General features: G+C 36.7%; 1 protein-coding gene across 5 annotated transcripts in view; it reads right to left on the reverse strand.

Moving 5' to 3' along the window:
* Positions 1–26732, reverse strand: part of LOC108538022 (zinc finger protein 227) — a 69370-nt gene that overhangs the window by 19337 nt on the left and 23301 nt on the right. For 4 of the 5 annotated variants that reach the window (XR_001887984.1, XM_017885832.1, XM_017885830.1 and 1 more), the window contains 2 exons: positions 2129–2311; positions 1480–1638 (listed from right to left, as the gene is read on the reverse strand). Coding sequence is in view for 4 of the 5 variants with exons in the window: in XM_017885832.1 (XP_017741321.1) it covers positions 1480–1638; positions 2129–2311 (342 nt within the window). In the remaining variant the exon portion in view is untranslated. Of the gene's footprint in view, positions 1–1479; positions 1639–2128; positions 2312–6692; positions 6859–26732 lie in introns of those variants that run through there. The other variant, XM_017885833.1, reaches the window with a different exon arrangement.

Genomic DNA, 26732 nt, shown 5'->3' on the forward strand with positions numbered 1-26732 from the left:
GATTCACTGCACCACTCTTGACAGTTGAATATGCTTGAAATTTTTCAGCTGGGCGCAGTGGCTCATGCCTGTAATCCCAGCACTTTGGGAGGCCGAGGTGGACGGATCACCTGAGGTCAGGAGTTTGAGATTAGCCTGGGTAGCATGGTAAAACCCCGTCTCTATCAAAAATACAAGAATTAGCTGGGAGTGGTGGTGCACACCTGTGATCCCAGTTACTCAGGAGGCTGATGCAGGAGAATCACTTGAACCTGGGAGGTGGAGGTTGTAGTGAGTTGAGATTGTGCCATTGCACTCCAGCCTGGGTAGTAAGAGTGAATCTCCATCTCACACAAAAAAAAAAAGAAAGAAAGAAAAAAAGAAAATGTTCATAATATATTAAGAAAAAAACTACACAGAATACCAAACCTATTTTGAGAAACATCCATAGCAAATACTAAAGAGAAACACACTAAAGTGTCAGCAGTTTTATTATAAGTAATTTTTTTATTCTTGTTTTCTGAATCACTGTCCAATAGAAATATACTGAGACACATACGTAATTTTAAATTTTCTAGCAGTGACATATAAAAAAGGCAAAACAAAAACAAAAATAGGCAAAGTTAATTTTAACAATATATTTAAGCCATTGAATCCAAAATATTACCATTTTGACAAATAATACAAAAAAATTATCAGTAAGCCATTTTACACTTTTTGTACAAAGTTTTTGAAATCCAGTGTGTACTTAACACTTATAGCACATCTCAATTTGGACTAGACACATTTCAAGTGCTCCTAGGGCACACATGGCTTATAGCTACTGGATTGGATAGTGCATCCTATAATGAGCATTCATTACTTCTATAACCAGAATATGACATATTTTGACATGGAATGAAATTAAGTAAGTGAGATGTTGTAAGATTTTTCTAAAAAATTCAAAATTCATCAGTGCAGTTTTTGAGGTCTTCCACAGTAAAATCTATACCTACATTCCCAAGGCTGATTTCCAATGACTCACCTGTAGCCATATGGATTACTATTTAAGATAACTGAAGATGACTATATCATTAAGATCACAGACACTGAAAAGGAATAGAAAATAAACAACAACAAAAACCAAAGAAACAAAAACAAACAAACAAAAAAGATCACACACTCTGAAAAGGAATGCTTGGGTTCAATCCCAAATCCACCTCTTACTATCAGTTGAATAACTTCGGGAAAGTATTTAATAACATAAGCTCAGCCTAATTTCCTCATAACATAATAACTAGACCTACTTCATCAATACCTATGGTCCACAGACGAAAGGCTTAAAATCAAAGTGGTAAGATGTTATTGGTAATACTCATTTCCAAATAGCTTTCCTACCCACTCTCACATTTATTCAACAAATATTTCATCATTTTTCAGTAGTAACTTACTGAGTGAAGGAAACTTGACTAACTGAAAGGGCAGAAAACGGAACAACTAAGTGCGTTCAAAAGCAGGTACCTGGGGCTATGCTGGGAGAAGCCAAGAAGTCCCTCCTTCCTCCTCTTTGCGAATTAGGAGGCGGTGAATAAAAGGATGCTGTCAGCACGATGGAGTCTCCATCCCGGATAAACGGCAGTAAACATCCCCACGCATTGGAGCCCGATGACTCAATCCTTCCTAAAAAAAAAAAAAAAGATTAGTAAAAGTTCGGAAAGAGCTCGGTCTCCTGAAGGATACGTCATGGCATAAAGCCCTGACCTTTATTCTCTCTTCACTGGAGCTTCCGGTAAAAAGGGCGCTTGTGAGGTAATCACTGTATCAACAGCACAAGCTAACCCGGTATCTGGAGCCACCACCGTTCTAAGCTTTCACCCGTATTATCTTAATTCTAATTACAACCCTACCCAGTAACTACTATCTTTACTGCTATTTTAAAGATGAGGAAATAGGAGCGCGTATCATAGTTAACTCGCTGTTTATTATACCCACAGAAGTAGCGGCGCTGCTCGCCAAGTGCAGGAGGAGAGCAAACTTCCACCCTCGGCCTCTCGGCCTCTGCCGCGGCCGCAACCTCTCCATCCTAAGACTGATGGCTGGGGAGCGCCTGTTCCCAAGCGGAGGCTGAAAAGGTTCAAGAGGGGTCGTCGTGGGTGACGGCTCGACTCACCTCCCAGACCCAAAAGATGGTGGCGGCCTCGCTTTCTGGGGCGGAAGTGGCTCTCCCTGCCCAGAGCTCTTGAACTACCCTTCCCAGAAGGCCCGCGCTCCTGCGGCCCAATTGTTTCCGGACAGAGTGCTGGAATACGTTTCCCAGAACTCCCAGGAGGAAGAATCATCCAGGTGCCGCCCTCTTCGCGTGTAAAAAAAACAAAAAAAAAAACAAAAAAAACAAAAAAAAAAAAAAAGAAGAAGAGAAAGAGCGAGTGAGAGAGGGTTACCGAGAGTGTGACATAAGAACCTCCAAATTCTCGGAGCTCCCGGACTACAACATCCAGAATCCCCTTTATGGCTTCTTGCTGTTTAGCCAGGCCGAAGCAGTTCTCCGATGTCAGTGGAATTTAGGTTTTTCTTATTAACAAAAAGTAACAGCAAATGTGTGAAGAATTGGAGCCCTAAAATAAAACAAAGATTATAGGCCGGGCGCGGTGGCTCATGCCTGTAAGCCCAGCACTTTGGGAGGCTGGGGGGCTGGAGGGGGCGGATCACTTGGTCACGAATTCGAGACCAGCCTGGCCAATATGATGAAACCCTGTCTCTACTAAAAATATAAAAATTAGCCGGGTGTGGTGGCGCGCGCCTGTAGTCCCAGCTACTTGGGAGGCTGAGGCAGAAGAAACACTTGAACCCGGGAGGTGGAGGTTGCAGTGAGCCAAGATCCTGCCACTGCACTCCAGCCTGGGTGACAGAGTGAGATTCCGTCTCAGAAAAACAAAAAACAAAACAAACGATTATAAGAAACAGATCATGTGATCCTGTACTAATAGAATTATACCCACCACGTCCCCCAAAAAGGCAGGGGAAACCCTTTTTCACATTTAACAGGATCAACTAATAGGAAAAGTACTCTTTAGTTACAAAAAGAATGAAAGAGCAACCAAAAAATGCAAGGAAAGCAGACTATATTGTGGATTTCCACTTTTGTTAATAGCACAGTCATATAATTCAGAGCAGCTTGCTTGCTGAGGATAGCTAGACATAGAAAACACAAGCTTTGGCATATTGTATGATCAACTCCTCAAAGCAACTGAGGCCGCTGTAATCATTCCTCAAGGAGTTTCTGACTCTGAAAGATGAACAAGTTTATTACTTCAGTGTTTAAACCATGATCTTTATTTGCTTAAATGTATGATGGAATTGATGTTTCGAAGAATTGAGAGTTGAAAGAAGAGAGCAATACTAAAAATATCCACATATCCACTACGATACATGTTTGCAGTTCTCATTTACTAAATATATATTCTTTATTCTGTTATATACAACTATCTCTTATAAAGAACCAAGTATGTGCCAGAAACTAGTCCAAACTATTCAGACTCTGGGACCCTCACTATATTTTCACAACTTTTTTCTTTTTTCTTTTCTTTTTTCGTGTTGTTGTTGTTGTTGTTGTTGTTGTTGTTGTTAGATGGAGTTTGGCTCTTTTGCCCAGGCTGGAGTGAAGTGGCACAATCTCGGCTCACTGCAACCTCCGCCCTCACTCAGGGTTCAAGCGATTCTCCTGCCTCAGCCTCCCAAGTAGCTGGGGTTATAGGCACCCACCACCACCACCACTGCGCCCAGCTAATTTTTGTATTTTTAGTAGAGATGGGGTTTTGCCATCTTGGCCAGACTAGTCTCAAATTCCTGACCTCAGGTGATCCACCCACCCCAGCCTACCAAACTGCTAGGATTTCAGGCATGAGCCACCGCACGTAGCCCATTTTCACAACTTTCTAAGACAAATAATGTAATGTCCTCTTGTTTACTCTTTGGGATCCAGAGGCAGAGAGAGGTTAAGTATATCTCCTAAAATGGAAATTTGATTATTTTCACCTGCATGTCTATCCAGTGCCCTTAAGAGAAGGTTCAAATGCTTTAACAAGTCACACAAACAGGAATTTTCCAGATGCTGTTTCTCTCTTCAAATCCACTTTCCACTCTACATGTCCAGTCATAGTGGACTATTTGTACTCCTACAAAAATCCTCTAATTCTTTGTATTTGCTGTCCCTTCTGTCATAACCTGATACTCTTTTCCCTCCTGGGTGACAGTCTTCATCCATAGCTTAAATATTCCCTGCTCTAGGAAGACTTACTGTGGGTTCTTGCCTTGCAAACTAATAAAAGTAGTGTGTAGTAGCCAAGATTACAGACTTAGTATGAAGCTGCCTAGATTAAAATACTAGTGCTACCATTTCTTCTGTCCCTTTTTTCTTCATTTGTAAAATGGAGATTATAATAGGGTTGTATCAGGTACAAATGAATAAATGCACATAAAACATTGGAAATTCTGCCTGATTCATGACTACCCTATAAAAAGTTAGCAACTGTTAACCTCAGATGATAAACACAGGACACATAAATTATGGATGGAAGGTTTCAACAAAAATTTGCTTTGATCATTAAAATATTATCAATAACCACACATCAACTTTTGATTACTGTGAAAAAACTAGAAGAATATGCAAATGCATCCCACCAAAAGTGAGATAAAGGGTCACTAATATTGACATTATTTCCTTTTATTTTTTCCTAAATCCATTTTGGGAATTCTGAATACAATCTAAATGATCTGCAGGTTTCTGTTTCAAGATACTGGGCAGCTCCACAAACCATAAACACTAAACCCCTCCTTGCCAGTCTTGTGCTAGGTGCTAAGCACATGGTAAAGAATGGGACATAGTCCCTGCAACAAAGTAACATGCAGCCTAAGGGAGAAACAGATCAGATCTAAAAGACCCTAAGTAAAACATTCCAAATAAGGAAGCCAAATTCATAACTATTCCTTTCCAAATCTCAATGTTTCCCTCTCCCTGTTTTTCACATAACTACCTTCTTCCTAGTTTCCAGGAAAGAAAACTCTGAAGTTATTTGCTTCCTTTGCTCTTCATTCATAATTACTTTATGTTAGTTAATTTTAATTTCTACTGACTAGGATTTGGTTTTGATTTTAAATAGTCAAACTCCTCCTCTTCCCACCAAAAACATATGTAGGAGAAGAGTAATAGATGCAATAAGATAGGCAAAATGTTTACAAGAGTTAAAGACAAATGATGGCGGGGTTGGGGTCATTAACACTATTTTCTCTATATGTATGTTTGGGAATTTCTATAAGAAAAATTACAGAAATACCATGTGGGTGGTATGGCACCAATGAATAAATGCATTTAAAATGTTAGCAGTGGTTATCTCTAAATCCTGAGATTATGGGTTAAAGGGACGGGGTCTCGCTGTCAACCAAGCTGGAGTGCAGTGCCGTGATTGTAGCTCACTGCAGCTTCAAACTCCTGAGCTCAAGCGATCCTCCCACCTCAGCCTCCCAAGTAGCTGGGACTATCGGTATACAACACCACACCCAGCTAATTGTTTAACTATACAGCAGTGAATATGGGTAACTTTCATTTCCTTTTATACACTTCTGTATTTTCTAATCTCTCTATAATGGTCATGCATTATTTCTATAAGGAGAACATAGACTCTAAAGCCCCAGATCACCTTCCAAACCTGATAGAAAAAGACTTCCACAAACCATATACACGATAATTTCGCACGGTTCTAAGAAAAATGTACAGCGTGGAAAATATGAACACAGACTTGAGGCTCCAAATTCTTGGGTTCATATGGACGTTCTGCCTCTTACTAACTGAACGTTTTAGGGTTCGTCTTCCCTTTTCTTCTTAGAGGATTTTCATAAGAAACCGAGTGCTTCTGAATCCTTTCTCTAACCTTTTGATATGCATGTAAATTTCGTTAGAGGCTATATGAGCCTCTAGCCAGGTGTACAACCTAGAAGTATTTGTGAAAGTTCTGAGATTTGTTCCTTTTGAATATAAATATCTGAGAAAATAACAACCCGCTGTCCCTATCACTGTAAGAGTTTAACCATGGTGCCTCTCTTTAAACTGTAAATCGGCTAGCAGATGAGGTAAGAGAAGTTTTATTATCACTTCGGATAAAGTTAGTTAACTAAGACTGGATTCTCAAGTAAATTTAGAATAAATGTATAAAAGAATTTGCAGTAAATGATGAGACCAAGTCCTCTTATTGAAAAATCATTAATCTTGAGAACTGATATACAGAGTGGTCAAAAGTAAAACTGTATAAAAAGTTTAAAACTGCTTGACTATACACATAGGGCGGAATTTTTTAATAATATTTTTCTTCAGATTGCCTACAATACTATACAGTGGTTGTCCTTATTCAGTAATAAGACAGCTTTCTTTTCTACATTGCGTAGAGAGGTCTATTATCTTCGTCTTTCTGTTAGAACGTAGTGGTACCTACCACATAACGCTATTTTGGACACCTAATGAATAATTCGTATAAAAGTATAAGGACCTCCTACTAATGACTCTACTTCAGAAATGAGGAGAACGGCCTAAAGATTAACTCACAAAACGTTATAACACTAGTAAGAGGCAGAGCTGCCAAGTAGGTGGGAGAGGCTGGCTGGGGAACGCCAGGAGACCCTCTAACCAAGCGACAACCGACACAGGACGCTCCCAACCCGGGGACGCACGAACTGCTCCATACGTGAGGCTCAGTCGAGGCGAAAGAAAACAAACTGCTCCCAACTCCAGCCTCGAAGCTGGCCACAGCTTCTCAGGCCCTCCTCCAGACGAGGGCCAGGGCCCCGCTTGCTCCCCAACGAGGTTCAGAAAACTTGGAGGGTCCCTGCGGATCCAAACACTTGTCTCCTTCAGCCCTCTTAGAGCGAATAAGCCTTCCGGCAACTAAAGAGAAACCCTGGACCATTTCCCACAATTCCCTAGCTCGGCCATCCAAAAGCGGAAGTGCCCCAGGCTATGCAGACCCCTGACTACACTTCCCAGAATGCCCCAGGGGGAAAACGGCTATAGTTCCGCCCCTTGGAGCGGAAGTACTTCCGAGTAACCTGAGCTTCCGGGTATCCTAGAAAGCCAGAGCGAATCTTAGCCAAGATTTGCAATTTAGAATGGAAGTGTCTGTCTTGGTGGTACCTACCGATTCTGTTGTTCGAGGACCTCGGGGAAGAAGTTACCGATCGGGAGAAGGGTACCTAGTAAAACTCAAAGAGCTGCCCTACAGGAATAAAGATAAAAGGCAAATAGATCGTCTTCACTAGGGGACTAAAGCAAAACTTGAAATCACATTCGTACCTGAAAACAGATTAAAGTAAACCTTTTCTGTTAGTGTTTGCAGGTACCTGACATAAACAAATAAAATATTCTTATAGAGAAAGAGACTGTCGTCCTAGGCCTCATATTCTTTCTCTAATTTTAAAATATATTAATATTGGACAAAGTACAATAGTCCTTGAAGAAAAGAACATTTTAAGATATACAAATAAACAATTCATAATAATGAAAATTTTCTATTAACTATAACAGCCGTATATAATACAAAGCAAACTTTATAAAGAAAATTGATTGATAGACTCATAAGGAGAAAACACTTATTAACAGGAGAGCTTTTAATACATAATTAGAAGGAAACACAGAAAGCCTTGAAATCCTATACAGGTCCTGGAGTTAACAATGGTTCACTTAAGATTTTTCGACTTCATGATGGGGTGAAAGCAATACACATTCAGTACAGTGCCTATACAACCCTTCTGTTTTTCCCTTTCCATACCTATTCAATAAATTATATGATATTCAACACTTTGTTATGAAATAAGCTTCTTTTTGTTAGATAACGTTGCCCTTGGATCATCTGAGGTCAGGAGTTTGAGACCAGCCTGGCCAATATGGCGAAACTCTGTCTCTACTAAAACTATGAAAATGAGTCAGGCATGGTGGTGCGCATCCATAGTCCCAGCTACTCCGGAGGCTGAGGCAGGAGAATCGCCTGAACGTGCGAGGCGGCGGTTGCAGCGAACCAAGATCCAGCCATTGCACTCCAGCCTGGGCAACAGAGCGACTCCCTCTCAAAACAAAACGAAACAAAAAAAAACCTTGCCCAACTGGGGGCTAATGTAAATGTCGTGAGCACGTTTAAGGTAGGCTAGCCTAAGCTATGATGTTTGGTAGACTGGGTGTATTAAATGCATTTTCGACTTGGGATACTTTTAAATTACAGTTCATCACAATGTAAGCCCATTGTAAGTTGAGGAGCATCTATCCTAAAACAGGAGAAAAGCTGAACAAAAAAATAAAAATATTCGTCTCAGGAATTCAATAAACAAATATCAAAACCACAGTGGGTAGATGGAACGAAATGATGAAGATAATAGGAAATGCATGAAATAGAACACGAAATGGAGTGGATCTTAAAAAGCAAAATGAGCATTCTATAAATAGAACAATAAAATTGACAAAGTCCAGTGACAGTAAACAAAAAAGACAGAAATGACATATTACCAATTTCAGAAGTAAAAGGGAGCATCACTAAATATATTAAGAGAATATTATGAGGAACATTATGATGATACATTTGAGAAATATAAATTCCCACTTAAAACTAAAACATACACAACAATTAACAAAATGTTGAAAATTTATCTCTGAGAATGAGAATGGGAAAAGAATGCTGAATATCACCACTTCTAAACAAATTGTACTGAACCTTATATCTAGCAACTTGGTCAAAATAATTTTATTATTTATTTATTCCTTTCTTTCCCCTATGGAACACTTTCATTTCCTCCTGCAGCCCCATATTTTGTTTGCCGTGTTTCTCTTTGTGTGTGTTTTGTGCAAAGTGCATGTGATGTGGTTGTGTGTGCACGTTTTTAGTTTATATAAGTGGTATTATGTCATAAAAATAAACGTCAAGACTTTTGAAACTCAGCAGTATGTTTTAAAGATTCATCCATGTTTCTAGTATATATTAACCTATTTTATAGGACTAATTGTCTACACCCAAAATATTTTATCTATTTACTATTCCATGACAGAAACCTGGATTGTCAGTGGCAATAACAATGCTAGGAACATCACTATACATCTTCATAGAAATGTGTGACAATTTATTTAGGACACATATCCATAAGTGCAGTTGTTGGTTCATAGCAGAGTCATATACTTACACATTTACGAATAATATTAATAGCTATATTGCTCTCCTGAATGGTTAAACCATTCCACATTCTCATGAGCACTAAATACAGTTTGTTGTGTAACCACCCATTTCCATATCATCATTTGCCATGATCAGTCATCCTATGTCTTGCCACTCCATTAAACTCATACTGGTATTTCACTGTTTTAATTAAATTTATCTGATTTCTAATAAGTTTGAGCATTTTTTCAAAATACAGCCTATTCTGTAAACTGTATATTTATGTCCTTTTCTTCTGTTATGGGTGCCATATTTTCCTTGTTCACTTGGATTATATACCATGAATATTAATACCTTATGCATTTGAGACATAGCAATACCTACTACTTGGTATTTTTTGATATTTCTTATAGAAACTTTATTGAGATATAATTGAAATACTATACAGTTTACCCATTTAAAGAGCACAATTAAATGAATTTTATTATATCCACAGAGTTGTGCAACTATCACTGCAATCAATTTTTAGGACATTTACATAATCTCAAAAAGATACCTGATACCCATTAACGGTCACTTCCAATTTTTCCCAAACTCCTCAGCCCTAGGCAATCACTAATCTACTTTCTGTAGATGTACATATTTTGAACATTTTCTGTCAGTGTACTCACACAATATGTGGTCTTTTGAAACAAACTTTCTTTACTTAGCATAATATGTTGAAGGGTCATCCATGTTGGTGCATGAATCAGTTATTCATTTCTTTTCACGGCTACATAATGTGCCATTGGATGAATACACAACATCTTATTTATTCATTAATGGATATTTTGGATTGTTTCCACATTTGGCTGTAATGAATAATGTTGCTTTCAACATTTATGTACAAGCTTATATGTAGACATAGGTTTTAATTTCTCTTGGTTGTATATCTAGGAGTGGAATGCTGAGTCATATAATAACTCTATGTTTAAACCCTTGAGAAACTGCCAGACTGTTTGCCAAATAAATTGCACCATTTTACATTCCCACCAACAATGTATGAGGGTTCCAATTTCTCCACTCTCTTGGCAACTGTTTTATTACCTGTCTTTTTTACTGCAACCAATCTGGTGGATAAGTAATATCTCATTGTGGGTTTGATTTGCATTTCCCTAATGACTTATGACATTGACCATCTTTTCATGTACCTATTGGCCATTTGTATGTCTTCTTTTGAAAAACGTCTATTCAGATACTTTGGCCCATTGTTTAATTGGGTTATCTGTCTTTCTAAAGTGTTGAATTGCAAGAGTTCTTTATATATTCTAGCTACAAGTCCCTTATCAGATATATGATTTACAAATATGTTCACCTATTATGTTGGTGTCTTCAGTTTCTTGATGGTATCCATTGATGCACAAAAATTTTTCATTTTGAGGAGTTCCAATTCATTCATTTATTTTTTGTTGTTCCTTGAGCTTTTGATGTCATATCTAAGAAACCATTGTCTCTTTCAAGGTCATGAAGATTTATACCTATGATTTCATCTAGTTGTTTATAGTTTTAGCTCTTACATTTAGGCCTTTTACCCACTTGAATTTTTGTGTATGGTGTAAAGTATGGGGTCCAACTTCACTCTTTTTCATGTGCACATCCAATTTTCTCAGCACCATCCACCATTTGTTGAAGAGACTGTCCTTTTTTTCATTGAATTGTCTTGGCACCTGTACTTGATTTTAATATTCACATACTGTGTCTCACATTGAATAAACATCCTTAATTTTGAGGAAAGAAATTTAATAAACATTTTCCTTAATTTCTGTGCTTTTGAAATTCCTAGGTTTCAAGAATATTCTCTTACATTAAAAAAATTAACTTTCTAAATTTACCTTTGCCATTTAGGCCCTTTAATCCTTTTGAAGTCTATCTATGTAAATATTATTAGGTAAGGATCTCCTATTATTTTCCTGCATATATTAAAAAAACCTTAAAATAATTATAATAAATAAATAATCATATTCATGGATAGACAATTTTATATTTTAAACATGTCAATATTCTTCCCCAAAGTAATCCATCATATCAATGCAAACCCAATAAAATACTAGAATTTTCTGTAAATTGGCACAAATATTAAAAAATTTGGAGTAAAATCTGAGAACTAAGAATAGTCAGGATAATGTGAAAGAATAACAAAATGGAAGACTTACTTTATGAGATATTAAATCATATTATAAAGCTACAATATCAGTGTGGCATTTGCTTAAAGGTATATAAAGGAAGAGAATAGAGTGTAGATCAAAGTAAATACTGTCATTTCATTTGTGAAAAAGATATGCTGCTGTACAGATTTTAAAAGTTCTTTTTAATATGTGCTTCTGGCCAGGCGCGGTGGCTCACGCCTGTAATCCCAGCACTTTGGGAGGCCAAGGTGGGCAGATCACGAGGTCAGGAGATCGAAACCATCCTGGTGAACACGGTGAAACCCCGTCTCTACTAAAAATACAAAAATTTAGCCAAGCGTGGTGGCAGGCACCTGTAGTCCCAGCTACTTGGGAAGCTGAGGCAGGAGAATGGCGTGAACCCAGGAGGGGAGGCCTGCAGTGAGCCAAGATCGCGCCACTGCACTCCAGCCTGGGGGAGAGAGCGAGATTGTGTCTCAATAAAATAAAATAATATATGCTTCTTCATCAATTAGATACCCACATGAGAAAACATATATTAGTCTGTACTTCACAGAATTCACAAATACAACTTTCAGAAAAACTGTAGATCTAATTTTGGAAAGTAAAGCAATGACACTGAGGGAAACAAAAGAACCTGTTTGTTGCCTTGAAGTAGAAAAAATTATTATATGAGACCAAAATAATCCACAATTTTTAAAAAATTAGTTGACTTAGACTATTTTAAAAATGAAGAATTTCTCTTAATTAAGGCACCAATGAGAAAATGAAAGGGTAATTCTCAAATTGAGAAAATTTGTAAACCATATATATGACAAAAGATTCATATCCTGAGCATATAAAGAATATGTAAATCCTAAAATCTATAAGAAAAGTCAGGCAAACAGATAAGAAAATGTAAAATAACTGAACAGATAGTTCAGAAAAGATGACATAAATACTCAAAAATCAAATAAAAAGATACTCAAGTTCCTGAGTCATCAAAGAAACTCAAAATATTGTGAGAACTCCACTACATTCCAACCAGAAAGGTTAAATTAAGAATTAGGCAGATCACGAGGTCAGGAGATGGAGACCATCCTGGCTAACATGGTGAAACCCCATCTCTACTAAAAATACAAAAAAACTAGCCGGGCGTGGTGGCGGGCGCCTGTAGTCTCAGCTACTCGGGAGGCTGAGGCAGGAGAATGGCGTGAACCTGGGAGGCGGAGCGTGCAGTGAGCTGAGATCGTGCCACTGCACTCCAGCCTGGGCAGCAGAGCAAGACTCCGTCTCAAAAAAAAAAAAAAAATTAAGAATTAGTCAAAGAAAGGTTGACAAAAATGCAAATACTTGGATCGTGTAGGAGTGTAGTTTTATACAACCACTTTGCAATATAGTTTTGCAGTAATTACTGAAGCTGAGTAGTTTTAATGCTACTACTAAAACTTTTAGTGCTATTACTAAAACTGTCCTGTAACCCTTAGATCCATGCTTATATATATATATTATCAATAAAAGGAGATTCAATTCATATGTTCAGGCAAAGATGTCTTTTTATGTTCTACAAACACTATTTTATTTTATTCTTTTTTATTTACTTTTTTTTTTTTTTTTTTTTTTTTTTTTTTGAGGTGGAGTCTACGCTCTGTCGCCCGGGCTGGAGTGCAGTGCGGATCTCAGCTCACTGCAAGCCTCCGCCTCCCGGGGTTCACGCTTCTCCTGCCTCAGCCCTCCCGAGTAGCTGGGACTATAGGCGCCGTATCTCGCCGGCTTGTTTTTTTTGTATTTTTTAGTAGAGACGGGTTTCACGTGTTAGGCCAGGATGGGTCTCGATCTGCCTGAACCTCGTGATCCGCCGTCTCGGCCTCCCAAAGTGCTGGGATTACAGGTTTGAGCCACCGCGCCCGGCCATCTTTTTTTTTTTAGATGAAACCTTGCACTGTAGCCCAGGCTGGAGTGCAGTGGTGCAATCTCAGCTCACTGCAACTTCTGTCTCCCGCGTTCAAGCAATTCTCCTGCCTCAGCCTCCTGAGTAGCTAGAATTATAGGCACATGCCACCAAGTCAAGCTAATTTTTGTATTTTTGGTAGAGACGGGGTTTCACCATGTTGGCCAGGATGATCTGGAACTCCTAAATTTGTGATCCACACACTTGTGATCCGCCCACCTCGGCCTCCCAAACCTCTGGGATTACAGGCGTGAGCCACCGCGCCCAGCCTACAGGCACTGATTTTAATAACCAAGGACAAGAAACTACACAAAATCTATCAACAATTAAATGAATTAATAAGTTATGTAATATTTATACATTAAAATAATACACATTAATGAGAGTAAACCAGTTATATTCACTTCCAACAGTATGGATAAATGTCATGGACATAATGTGGACAAATAAAGAAAACACAAAATTGTACATATTTCATTATTCTATTTATATGAAGTATAAAAAACAGCAAAGTAAATCTATGCTATTATAAATCAGAATAGTGCCTACCTTCAGAGAAAAGTAGGGATTTGAATTGGGCATGAACGTTTTTAGGGTGATGTGCTAATGCACGTTCTCTTAGAAATAAAAATGCAGCCAGGCGAAGTGGCTCACGCCTGTAATCCCAGCGCTTTTGGAGGCCGAGGTGGGCGGGATCACCTGAGGTTGGGAGTTCCAGACCAGCCTGACCAACATGGAGAAACCCCATCTCTATAAAAAATACAAAATTAGCCAGGCGGTGTGGCACATGTCTGTAACCCCAGATACTCAGTAGGCAGAGGCAGGAAAATCGCTTGAACATGGGTGGCCGAGTTTGCGGTGAGCCAAGACCTCGCCATTGCCCTCCAGCCTGGGCAACAAGAATGAAAGTCCGTCAAAAAAAAAGAAAGAAAGAAAAGAAAGAAAAAAAAGAAAAGAAAAGAAAAGAAAAGAAAGAGAAAGAAAGAAAGAGAAAAAGAAAAAAAAAAGCAAAGGCAGGATTAGTTGTGTCAGAATTTTATTAGGAAAAATGACTGTGAGAGAAAACAGAGAAGCTGGAAGAATTAATTGCCAAACCACGATGTAAATCTAACACTGAGTAAAGAACAAAAGGCAGCCTAGGGAACAAAGTGAGACTCTGTCTCTACAAAAAAATACAAAAACTAAGTGGGTGTGGCAGCACGTGCCTGTAGTCCCTGCTACTTGGCAAGGCAGAGGCTGGAGGATCACTTGAGCGGGGAGGCAGAGGTTGCAGTGAGCCAAGATTGTGCCATTGCACTTCAGCCTGGGTGACAGAGTAAGACCCTGTCTCAATAACAACAACAACAACAAAGGAAGACTGGATACAATCATTCTGGACTTCCATACAGCCTAAGAAAAGTTACATTAGGCTGGGTGCAGTGGCTTACACCTGTAACCCCAGCATTTTGGGAGGCCGAGGCGGATAGATCACCTGAGGTCATAAGTTCAAGACCAACCTGGCCAACATGCTGAAACACTGTCTCTACTAAAAATACAAAGATTAGCTGGGTGTGGTGGCGTGCCTGTAATCCCAGCTACTCGGGAGGCTGAGGCAGGAGAATCCTTTGAACCCCGGAGGCGGAGGTTGCAGTGAGCTGATACCGTGCCACTGCACTCCAGCCTGCGTGACAGAGTGAGACTAAATCTCAAACAAAAGAAAGAAAAGTTACATTAAAGAAAAAGCCATTAAAGTCAGGTATTCACAATCTTATCTACCCAACAGAGAAGATACATGTCTTCCTGAACAGGTCTACCTTAGAATCCTTACTGCTCTCAGACATTGATTGGGAGCAGCAGCCCTCAGAAAATCTGGTCTTGGTTCTAACACAGGATTGACCTTAAAACACAACAATAGGGGTCTTTGGTTACTTGCATTAAAATATTTGTGAAGTACATTTTCATGGCTACCACACGATGGTTATGTGCAGTTTCTTGATACAGATGCTGGTATTTTGAATGTGTTGAAAATTAAACAATCATGACACATATGACATATACATTTTTCTACATCTATTTATACTTCAATGAAAATTTAAAATATGTGGTGCTATTCATATACTGGAAAATTCAATGTTGTAAAGCTATCAGTGCTCCTTTGAATAATCTGTATATTTAATAAAATTCTTAGCAGTTTTTTGGTGAAAACTAGCAAGCTGAGTCTAAAATCTGTAAAGAAAAGCAACAGTCAAGAATAACCAACGCATCAAAAGAAAATAGAAAGAGGTGGGTTTATGCGATAAGACATCAAGACTTTTTATGTATTTGTAGTAATTAAAACAGTGTATTATATATGCAATATGAATAGACTAATGGAAGATAACAAAAAGTTCAGAAACAGATTTACATATATCTAGTCATTTGATATTTGACAAAGATAATAACTGAAATGGAGAAATCTCTTAAGAAGTAAGGATAGGTCCTTTGTATATTCTTCAATGGAAAAATAATTCATCTTGGCCTTTAGCACGTCTCATATGTAAAATCAATATGAGATGGAATATGGATCTTAAAGGATTTTTAAAAATAGTTACTAAAATATCTTTGTGGGCTTCTCTAATGTTGGCAAGGATTTTTTAAAGCACCAACTGAAAAATACAATAGAGAAACTTAAAATGAGAATGGTTGTTCACCAAATGTACCACAAGGAAAGTGAAAATGCTGGCCACATTGAAAAGACAATCACAATACACACACACATGTCAAAAGGCTTATAAGCAGAATATAAAGAAATCCAATAAATACAAGAATAAAACTGACAACCAAATAGACAAATCAACAAATCACTTGACTAAGTAAGCACTATACAAAAAAGAATATACAAATGTATAACAAGGCTTCAGATACATGCTCTGTTTGCTCAACTTCATTAGTCATTACAGCAGTATAAATTAAACCCTCAATGAGACAACTCTATCGACACACCAGAATGACTAATTTAGACTCATGTCTAACTGATATATTATATCTTTTGACCAATATGTCCCAACCCCTCCACTCCAACCCCTGGAGTTGGAGTAGCTACTCTAGTACCCCTAGAGTAGCATTATACTCTACTTCTTTTAAAATATTAGAATGATGAATTTAAAAAATAATTTAAAAACAATTTAAGTCTGACAACACCAAGCACTGGCAAGGACATGAAGCAGATGGAACTCTACCATGGTCCTTGTAAAAATGTAAATTGATACAATCACTTTGGAAAATGTTTCACAGTATCTGCTAGAGATAAATTTATGCATTCTCCATGACACAGAAATTCCACTTCTAGCAAGCAGAAACACACACACACACACACACCCAAAATATATACAAGATTTCACCCATGGGATGTAGTGTGCCTATACTTGCCCTACAGTAACAAAATAAGTAAACAATTGCTATAAAACAGCAGCATAGTTCAATCTCACAAACATAATGTTGAGCAAAACAGAGACACAAAAGGATATATACAATATGATTTCATATATATAAAGATATACAAAAGGAAAAGTAGTCAGCTGCGATAGAAGTTAGGAAAGTGATTATGGTTGAGAGAGAGGGGTAGTGTCTGAAAAGGAGCAGAAATGGTTCAATATCAGTCAGGGTTCAATCAGGAAAGTGGAATCACTAGGATTTTAGGGACATTTTATGTCCTACATTTTAAAGTAGGAATTAGGTATACAAACATGGGAAGACAAATCAGAGATGGTAGGACTCTGAGAATTGAGGCATGTCTCACTACTGAAATGGAACTGTTAACAGGAATCATGGTAAGTTTAGTGAATTCTATGAACATGAGCCCAATGAACACAATTCATTTTTTGAAAAATGACTGCCCTGGTCACAAGCAATGCTGGGTGGAATTCCATAGGAGAGAATAAAACATTTTGTAAAGTCCACAGGTGATGCTTTTATCAGAAGCATTGGAACAGGAAAGGCAAATTCCTATCTAGAGTAATTGTTTTTTCCATTGAAAACAAAGTGCTGTCTCCTTCATGATGAAAGTGGTTCCGTGTAATCAAATTCCAGCAGGAGGTTGGTAGTCCCCTTTGAAGAACAGTGCCTATCTGAAGCCCAGTGTTAGTCTGTACTTTTGATAGATTGGCCATATAAATGTGATTGTAGCCAGACTGGATTCAGTGAATGGAATTTCATAGTACTGAACTAATAAGCTCCATTTCCTCCACCATGACTACACTGTTCATGCACCCACTGGGAATGGACATGGTTGGCTAGAGAAAAATCTTGAAGAACATTCACAGAATGGACCATCTTGATCACCTGATTTTTAAGCTCACCTTCTTGTGAGGTTGCTCATTATTGACAATTAAATAGGTCACAAGTAATTTTATACTCTGCTCATTAAAAGTAGTTCCACTCACATACCATTGTCAATTTGCCTTGTCACCAATTATCAATCATGCTTATTTGAAGTCCATGACCATCCAGCAAAACTATTTGTTCCCCTGGCATCTTTCCTTCTGGAAAAAAAAACTATGAGGTACACTACTCAAAATTCTAACAAATGGGAATATTTTCTTTTACCACTCTCCTTTGGGGCCACCACAGCATGAGGCTGTAGTGTGCCAGCTGTCCAGTTTTAGGTGATGCTAGAATATTATGAAGAATTACCTATAAACCAGGCCCACATGTTTCTTCTTCATTCAACTGATTATAGCAAACTCCTCATGCAGTCAAATGTATGGACTAAAAGACTGGTGTCACCATAGCAGGACAAATGGAACCAGGGAAGGTCATGAAAAGAAGGTTCTCATGCACATATGCCTGCTAAGAGGAACTTTTGCACAAAAGACTGCAAAAATCACAACCTTGCACAAAGGCCACCACAACCTTACACACACAAAAATACTTTGGTTAGGACAGCTGCCCAGCAACTGGCTGTCCAACCTTGAATTACTACCTTTGTTATTGATCCTTGTAGTCAAAGATAATTGTTTCAAACAACTCATGTAACCTTCCTCATTTCTCCTTTAAAAAGTCGTTGTCTTTCTTTACCTCCCTGAATACACCCACTATATTCCCATTGCAATACTCATTCCTGAATAAATACAATTTTCTTTTAGACATCTTCTCTCTGTGTCTGCTATTTAGGTTGACATAAAGTTTGTGTCAAGAAGTGAGACTGAAGTCAGCTGACCTCAATTGGGCCAGCATCCCCTGGAGTCTAGTGAGATACCAACGTTGACCCCTTTTGAGCCCTCTGCTTCTATGGCCTTCCTTTTCTGCTCTGGTGAATCTTCGCTTAGATTCTCAGACGTCCTTTGTTCGGTAAGTTCTTTTGACTTTATTCAGGATCTGGGTTTGGCTATAAGGCCACCTTAAATTAATGACCTTGCAACCCTTGTGGGACTACAAAAGACTTTTTGTCTTCTCTGGAAAGCCTCTTCTGGTATAAGGCCAAGTGTTCTTTTGGAGAGTACTCTGGTTCCTACAGAACTTATGTTCTGCGAGGCATGTATTTTCTAGTGAATTTGCTTTGGTTTTTCTGCAAACATGGTTTTATATTTTGTTTGCTCTGCAAGCCTGGCTTAAAATTTTTGTGGGCATGCTTCATTTGGTTTCATGTCAGTTTGGTTACATGCAACTGTAAATAATTTGGCTCTTTTATTTGTTTTCCCTGCTTGTTTCTGAACATCTTCCAAGAGAAAAAATAAACATTCTAAACGGCACAGTATATTACTGTTTTAATGTATCATGACTAAAATTTTAAAGGGAAAATATATTTTTGTGTTGTCTGTATGTTCTTGTGTCTATATCTTATATGTATATAATATTTTCTACCAAAATATATGAAAGAGCTCTATTTAATTTACTTAAAGAAAAAAATTAAGCACTTAAGTAATTTATCAGAAAAATAGTAGTTGACCCACATTTTAAAAATTTCATATGACTTCGGTAAATCTTTGGTAAATAAACTGATTCTAGTGGACAATTAAAGCCACTAGGACCAGGCATGGTGGCTTGTGCCTGCAATCCCAGCCAGTTGGGAAGCTGAGATGAGAGAAACACATGAAACCAGGACTTTCATACCAGCCTGGGCAACATAACAAGACCCTGTCTCTAAAAATATTTCTTTAGAAATTAGCCAGGTGTGGTGATGCACGCATGTCTCCGCAGCTACTCAGGAGGCTGCTGTAAGAGGATCACTTTGCCCAGGATTTCAAGGCTGTAGTGAGCTATGATTGCACCACTGCACTCCAGCCTGGGCAACAGAGTGAGACCTTGTATCTAAACAACAACAATAACAACAAAATAAGTATAATAATAAATGCCACTAGGAAGGTCACTGCCATCTATGAGGGACTCCAGTCTCCAAAGAAAACATCTCCCATGCAAGGATAAAATGATCACAGACAAGGAAGATTACCACTGAGGCACTTGTCAGTCTCAAGAAAATTTCTGTGCAACCAGGGAAAACTTGGTCATAGGTTAGACAACTAAGACAAAGGCCATCTGCCAAGTATAAAAAGATGAATTCTGTGCCAGGTACACTTGTTAAAACAAAATAGTTTGCTCAATGCTTTTGACAAAATTTATGGACTTTTCTTTGCTCTTGAGAGATTGATAAGAAATGCAGTGGGATCTTCAACTTCTAAAGAATGCCAAGCCCTCTGGCACTTGAGGCAGCTATACATTTGAAATGTATCATCCTTTCTCATGCACATGTAAAAAATAATTGGCAAATTACACTAAGGATAATGTATGGCCATTATGGGAATTATTTAAACTCTCTAAGCTTGTTTCCTTAGAGCTGAATTAAGAGAATGCAACTGTAGGATTAACATGTAGGGGCTTCTAAGTTAGCTCTCTTTTTTTTCTCTGCTTGCTCTGAATCTGCTGACTTGTTTGCTTGTATTAAATTTGTTAATAAATTCAAGGATTCTTGGAAGTTTATTTTTCTAGCCAATCCTAACTGAAATGTAAATATCCAGAAGTTAACTAAAACAACTCATTTGAAATTGAAGAGGGAAAAAGGGTAAAATATTTTTCAAAAACTTCTGTCTTTGCTTTTGGAATCTCTTTTCACTCTGATTAAATGAATGGCTATTATTCCACAAGAATCTGTGATTCTGTTTTAATTAAATGTTTTAACCATTTTGACATTTTGGCAGGTCTCTCCAGGATCAAAGTTCTAAATTAAGTCTTTTTGACCTATAATTAACGGAGAGACTTTCCAGTTGGGCCCCTGGAGAACCTTAAAGGAGGTATCATCTTGTAGAGATGTTAAACTAATTTGGCTTATTTGATTAATTGTATGGGAATCAATGTCAAGTAATAAAGTGATGCTAAATTTTCTTTAAGTTACATGGATATGTTATTGATGTATATTAAATATTATGTGAAATTTATAAAGGTGTGATGGTCCTGATATAATGCTGTCAACCATGATTCTGGTTGTTAACTTAAAACGCTAAATACAATAGAAATAATTGAATTTCCTTCTCAATTGCTGAACTCCCATCAGATTTTTAATGATGGTTATTTTAAGTCTTTGACATCCACAGTTTTTATTTTTCTCTAAATGTATCTGTAATCAGATTCATGGAAAAGACTCTAATAAGTACTCTTAAATATAAATTTCTAATAACTTCAAGATTAATGAACTAAATAAAACTTTTCACAACTGCAATGAAGAAATTGATGAATTTTGAAACTGCTAATCAAGATCAAGCGTAACAAAACTAATTACATGAAACTGAATAACTGATAATGTTTTATAACTTTATTTTAAACACTGTTGGTTTTTAACTGAAATGTTTTGTCTTCCAAGTTTAAGGAAACATTTTTTCTTAAGCTATATATAGTTTACAACAATTTGGTAAAATATACTTTCGTGAACAAAGGTGGAAATATTTATTTTTTTCTCTCTATTTGGTCCCTTCAAAATCTGGAAATGATTTGTGTTTTTTAAATGACAATATAATTATTTGCATACATATGAATCTGTACCTCCTTGTAACATGATACAATTAAAAACATTGGTTGTATTACCAAGGTTTTGACTGGAATGCCATATTTAAATTTTTATTGGTACTGCAAACAAAGTCTGAAGTCTACCTTTGTTTGGCTTTCTAGACTCAAGGGGTTTTAAAATCTGAGATTCTTATATTGTCAATTTACTACTCTCGCTGTCTTATGTAAATTATTAGGTTAAATAATAAACTTTAAAAAAACTAAAATAATAAAACTANTATTTATCTGATTTTAGTTAAAAAAAGAGGTTTTGATATTCTGAAATCTGTTTCTTTAAATTTTCAACCGTCTTCTGAACTGCAGCTTTTTCCTGTTTTACACTTTCCACTTAATTTCCCTTATTCCAGCTTTAGAATACTATCTCCTTCATTTAAAAATAGTAATTTAGTTTCTCAAAAAAACTTTCCTTTTGAAGCTTTTCAAATTCATATCTCAGTTCGACTTTGCTGTATCTCATTGCACATGATTTGATGAGAAACATGCTTCATGTTGTCTTTATTAGGTTTTTGATTACTTAGGTGCTTTGAAAGAATTAAGGGTTTTTTTTTCTTTTTTTTACATCTATGGAATGTTCTGTATCTGTTATCTGTTTTTGGAAGCTTTTTTCACTCTAATTAAGTGAACAACGAAAATCATGCATCATTGCCTTCAGCTCTTCCTTGTCTCCTTAGGGATGATAAACCTCTCCCTCAACTTTGGTGTCAGCTCCTGTAACCTCTTTTTCTCTCTCTCTCTCTCCAGTTCTGACTCTGCTATTGTGGCCTAACACTAAAAATGTTTGTCTTTTAAGGCCTAGGAGAATCTAGGGGAATAATATTTTCTTCCAGTATAACTTGATTCTGTAATTTTGTCTTTTCTTGATGTGTCTGAATTGCTCTGTTTAACCAATAAATTCCACATTCTTTTACTTTTTCTAAGAGCCATATATCCCCCTACTTGTTTTCTTGTTTATCTTTTCTATAATATGGTACACTCATAACCTTGGATACACACTCTTCCAGTGTTTAGTTGAATTCAAGTACCTTTTCATCAGGCTCAACTTCCAGGTTTTTGAAATGGGTTTCCCATAGGGAGAAGCAATCACAAGGGGTTTTAAATATGTAGAAGGTTTTATCTTTTGGTAACTGGCCTAGGAAACAAAGATTTTTTGTTTTATCAAAATAATTTCTCGTGCTTCATGTTGTCTTTATTAGGGTTTTTATTACTCCAGGAGCTTTGAAAGATTTTAACGGTTGTTTTTTTTTTTTTTTTTTTTTTTTTTTTTTTTTTTTTTTTTTTTTTTTAATCCATGTAATGATTCTGTCCTTTGCTTTTGAATCTCTTTTACATCTGATAAATGAAATGGCTATTATTCCACAAGATCCCTGTGATTCTGTTTTAATTAAATGTTTTAACCATTTTTGACATTTTGGGCAGGTTCTTCCAGGAATCAAGTTCTAAATAAGTCTTTTTGACCTATAATTAAGCGGAGAGACTTTTCCAGTTGGGCCCTGGAGAACCTTTAAAGGAGGTATCCATCTTGTAAGATGTTAAACTAATTTGGCTTATTTGATTAATTGTATGGGAATGCAATGTCAAGTAATAAAGTAGATGCTAATTTTTCTTAAAGTTACATGGATCTGTTATTGATGTTATAATTAAGATATTTATGGTGAAATTTATAAAGGTGTGATGGTCGCTGATAATAATGCTGTCAGCGCATTGATTCCTGGTTGTTACTTAAAACGCAAATACAATAGAGAATAAGATATTCCTTCTCAATTGCTGAACTCCCATCAGATTTTTAATGATGGTTATTTTAAGTCTTTGACATCCACAGTTTTATTTTTCCTCTAAATGTATCTGTAATCAGATTCATGAAAAGACTTCTAATAAGTACTTTAAATAATAATTTCTAATAACTTCAAGATTAATGACGAACTAAATAAAACTTTCAGCACCCTGCAATGAAGAAATTGAACTGAATTTTTGAAACTGCTTAATCAAGATCAAAGCGTAAAAAACTAATTAGCATGAAACTGAATAACTGATAATGTTTTATACTTTATTTTAAACACTGTTGGTTTTTAGACGAAATGTTTTTGTCCCTTCCAAGTTTTAAGGAAAACATTTTTTCTTAAGGCTATATATACGTTTACCACAAATTCTGGTAACAAAATATACTTTCGTGAACAAAGGTTGAAATATTTATTTTTTCTCCTGCTATTGTGTCTTGCAAATCTGGAAAATATTTGTGTTTTTTAATGAGCAATATAATTATTCTGCATACATATGAATCTGACCTCCTTGTAACATGATACAATTAAGAAACATTGGTTGTATTACCAGGTTTTTGACTGGAATGCCCATATTTAAATTTTTTATTGGTACTGCAAACAAAGTCTGAAGTGCTTACCTTTGTTTGGCTTTCTAAGCCCTCAAGGGGTTTTAAAATTGAGATTCTTATATTAGTCAATTTACTAGTCTCGCTGCTTATGTAAATTATTACAGGTTAAATAATAAACTTTAAAAAAAAACTAAATATAAAACTAATAAAATAAACTAGAAACTAAAAATAATAATAAAACTAAACTTATTTATAAACAAATCAATCTTAGTGTAATTATCTTTGGTAGAAATTAGGATAACTATACAGAGACAAAATTATGTTTCTAGAAAAGAACTATAATACATCTGTTATTAGACTGTAGTTCTGTGCATTGTCTTTGAGTTTTTATTATCTACCTATAGACGAGACTGGATCCTAAGTTATTCTAGGTTCCCTAATCCAATTTTCTCCCATGTTGTTACTAAGAATGAGAACTACTCTTTCCTAAAGCCTGGTAAGCTGAAGCTAGAAAACTTGATGTAAATTTTAAGAAACAAGCCTCATGCCTAATTTGTGGGTCATGCAGAAAGTTCACCAAACCACCCAATGCTATAACCAGAGATATTCAAACTACAAACCAGGATAAGAAGTTGATGTCTTTATGTTGTGGACAGTTTTCTCAAGATATCAGAACAATCTTTATCATAATGAGACTGTTGCTCCTCTTAGTTTGTCCTTGCCTATGCCTAACTTTTTCACTGGGCACGATAACGGTGTAATTAAAATTTCACAATTAGTAGCTTATGTGGACAATTTGACAAAATGTTAGATCTGTTATGTCAACCTTAGATCTTTACACGACCGAAGAATCCTTTAGTCCAACTTAAAAAATATTCCTAATACAACTGTCACTCACTCTATGCTTTTAATTCAACCCAGTCATGAGATATCAGATGACAAAATTTTTCTATATTATCTATTGGTTAAATAAGGTAGTGTTTATGCTATTGCTAGGACTACATGCTGTACCTGGACAAATTCCTCCGGGGAAGTTGAGACCCAAATACACAAAATAAGAAAACAGGCACACAGTTACATTAGGTCTCACCTAATTCCCAATGGTCATTCGATTAATTCAGTTTCTTGCCTTTAAGCCCAGGTTCATGGCTCAAAACCATTATGCAAACTGGGATGATCATAAATTTTACTTTGTATCTTTCTTTTTAAACTTTGTACCTGTTGCCTGTCAAATTTCTGTGGAAGTACAACTCCTAACACAATAATGCTGGCCCATAGCTTTGAAATAATAGCCAACACCTACAGAACAAACAAAATTGAACTTAACAATGGACTCCAGGTAGACCTAACCTAAGAGCCACTCCCTCCAAACCTCCATTGTTGCTCAAATGTCATGACCTTACACAAACAAAACTACTTCCATGAAGACATCTGCCCAGTAACTGGCTGTCCAACCTTGGACTGATATCACCACTGTTACTGATCCCTGTGGTCAAGAAAAATTGTTTCAAAGCAACTTATGTGGCCCTTTTCATTTTTCCTTATAAAACTCTTGTCTTCATGTACCTCCCTGAATATACCCACTGTATTCCCATTGAAATGTTCATTCCTGAATAAATGTAATTTAATTTTAGAGAGCCTCTTTCTCCTTAGATTGAAATTTATATCAGACAAAATAGACTTAAGACAAAAACTGTCACAAGAGACAAAGAAGGATATCATATAATGATTAAAAGTTCAACTCACTAGGAAGATACAACAATGACAGTTGTTCCTCGGTATTCACAGGGGATTAGTTCCAGGACACTCTGTGGATACCAAAATCCACGGATACTCAAGTCCTGTACACAAAATGGCACAATATTTGCATATAGCCTATGCGCATCCTCTCATATACTTTAAATCATCTCTGGGCTATTTATCCTAATAAAATGTTAATACCATGCAAATAGTCATTATATTGCATTGTTTAGGGAATAATCACCCCAAAAAGGTCGTACATATTCAGTACAAATGCAACTGTCCATTTCTTTTCAAATATTTTTTATCCAAGATTAGTTGAATCTGTGGATGCAGAACATGCGGATACAGAGGGCTATGTAAATATATATGCACCTAAATTAGGGTGCCCAAATATATAAAACAAACATTGATAGAACTGAATGGGGAATAAACACAATAATAGTAGGATACTATTATAGCAACACAATAATAGTAGGATACTTTAATATCCCACTTTCAATTATGGATAGAATCAGACAGAAGATCAATGAGGAAACGAAGGACTTGAACAACACTACAGACCAATTGGATCTAACAGATATATACAGAACACTTCACCTAACAACAGCAAAATGCACATTCTTCTCAAGTGCACATGAAACATTCTCCAAGATAGACCATGTTAGGCTACATTACAAGTCTTAATAAATTTAGGAAGACTGAAATTATACCAAGTATCTTCTCTGACCATACTGGAATAAAACTACAAATTAATAGTAGGAGGAAAACAAGAAATTCCACAAATATGTGGACATTAAACAATGGATGCTTAAACAACCAATGGGCCAAAGAATAAATCATACAGGAATTTAGAAAACATCAAGAGGCAAATAAAAACAGAGATACACATTTCAAAACTTATGAGATGCAGTGAAAGCAATCCAAATAGGGAAGTTTATAGTGGTAAACACTTACCTTTAAAAACAAGAAATATCTCAAATCGACAACCTAACCTTATACTTTAAGGAAATAGGAAAAGAAGAACAAGCAAACCAAAAGTCAGCAGAAGGAATAAAATAGTAAAGACTAGAGCAGAAAATAGAGAAAAGGAAATAACATTTAAAAAGGAAACTAAAGAGTCTGTTTCGAAAAGATTAACACAATTGACAAATTAATTAGTAAAAATAATTAAAATTAATTTCTTAGCTAGATCAAGAAAAAGAGAGAGAAGACTCAAACATTTAAAATTAGAAATGGGCCGGGTGCGGTGGCTCAAGCCTGTAATCCCAGCACTTTGGGAGGCCGAGACGGGTGGATCACGAGGTCAGGAGATCGAGACCATCCTGGCTAACGCAGTGAAACCCCGTCTCTACTAAAAAAAAAAATACAAAAAAACTAGCTGCGCGAGGTGGTGGGTGCCTGTAGTCCCAGCTACT

This window comes from Rhinopithecus bieti, unplaced genomic scaffold (genome assembly GCF_001698545.2).
Source record: "Rhinopithecus bieti isolate Rb0 unplaced genomic scaffold, ASM169854v2 scaffold_15643, whole genome shotgun sequence".
Classification (NCBI taxonomy): Eukaryota; Metazoa; Chordata; class Mammalia; order Primates; family Cercopithecidae; genus Rhinopithecus; species Rhinopithecus bieti.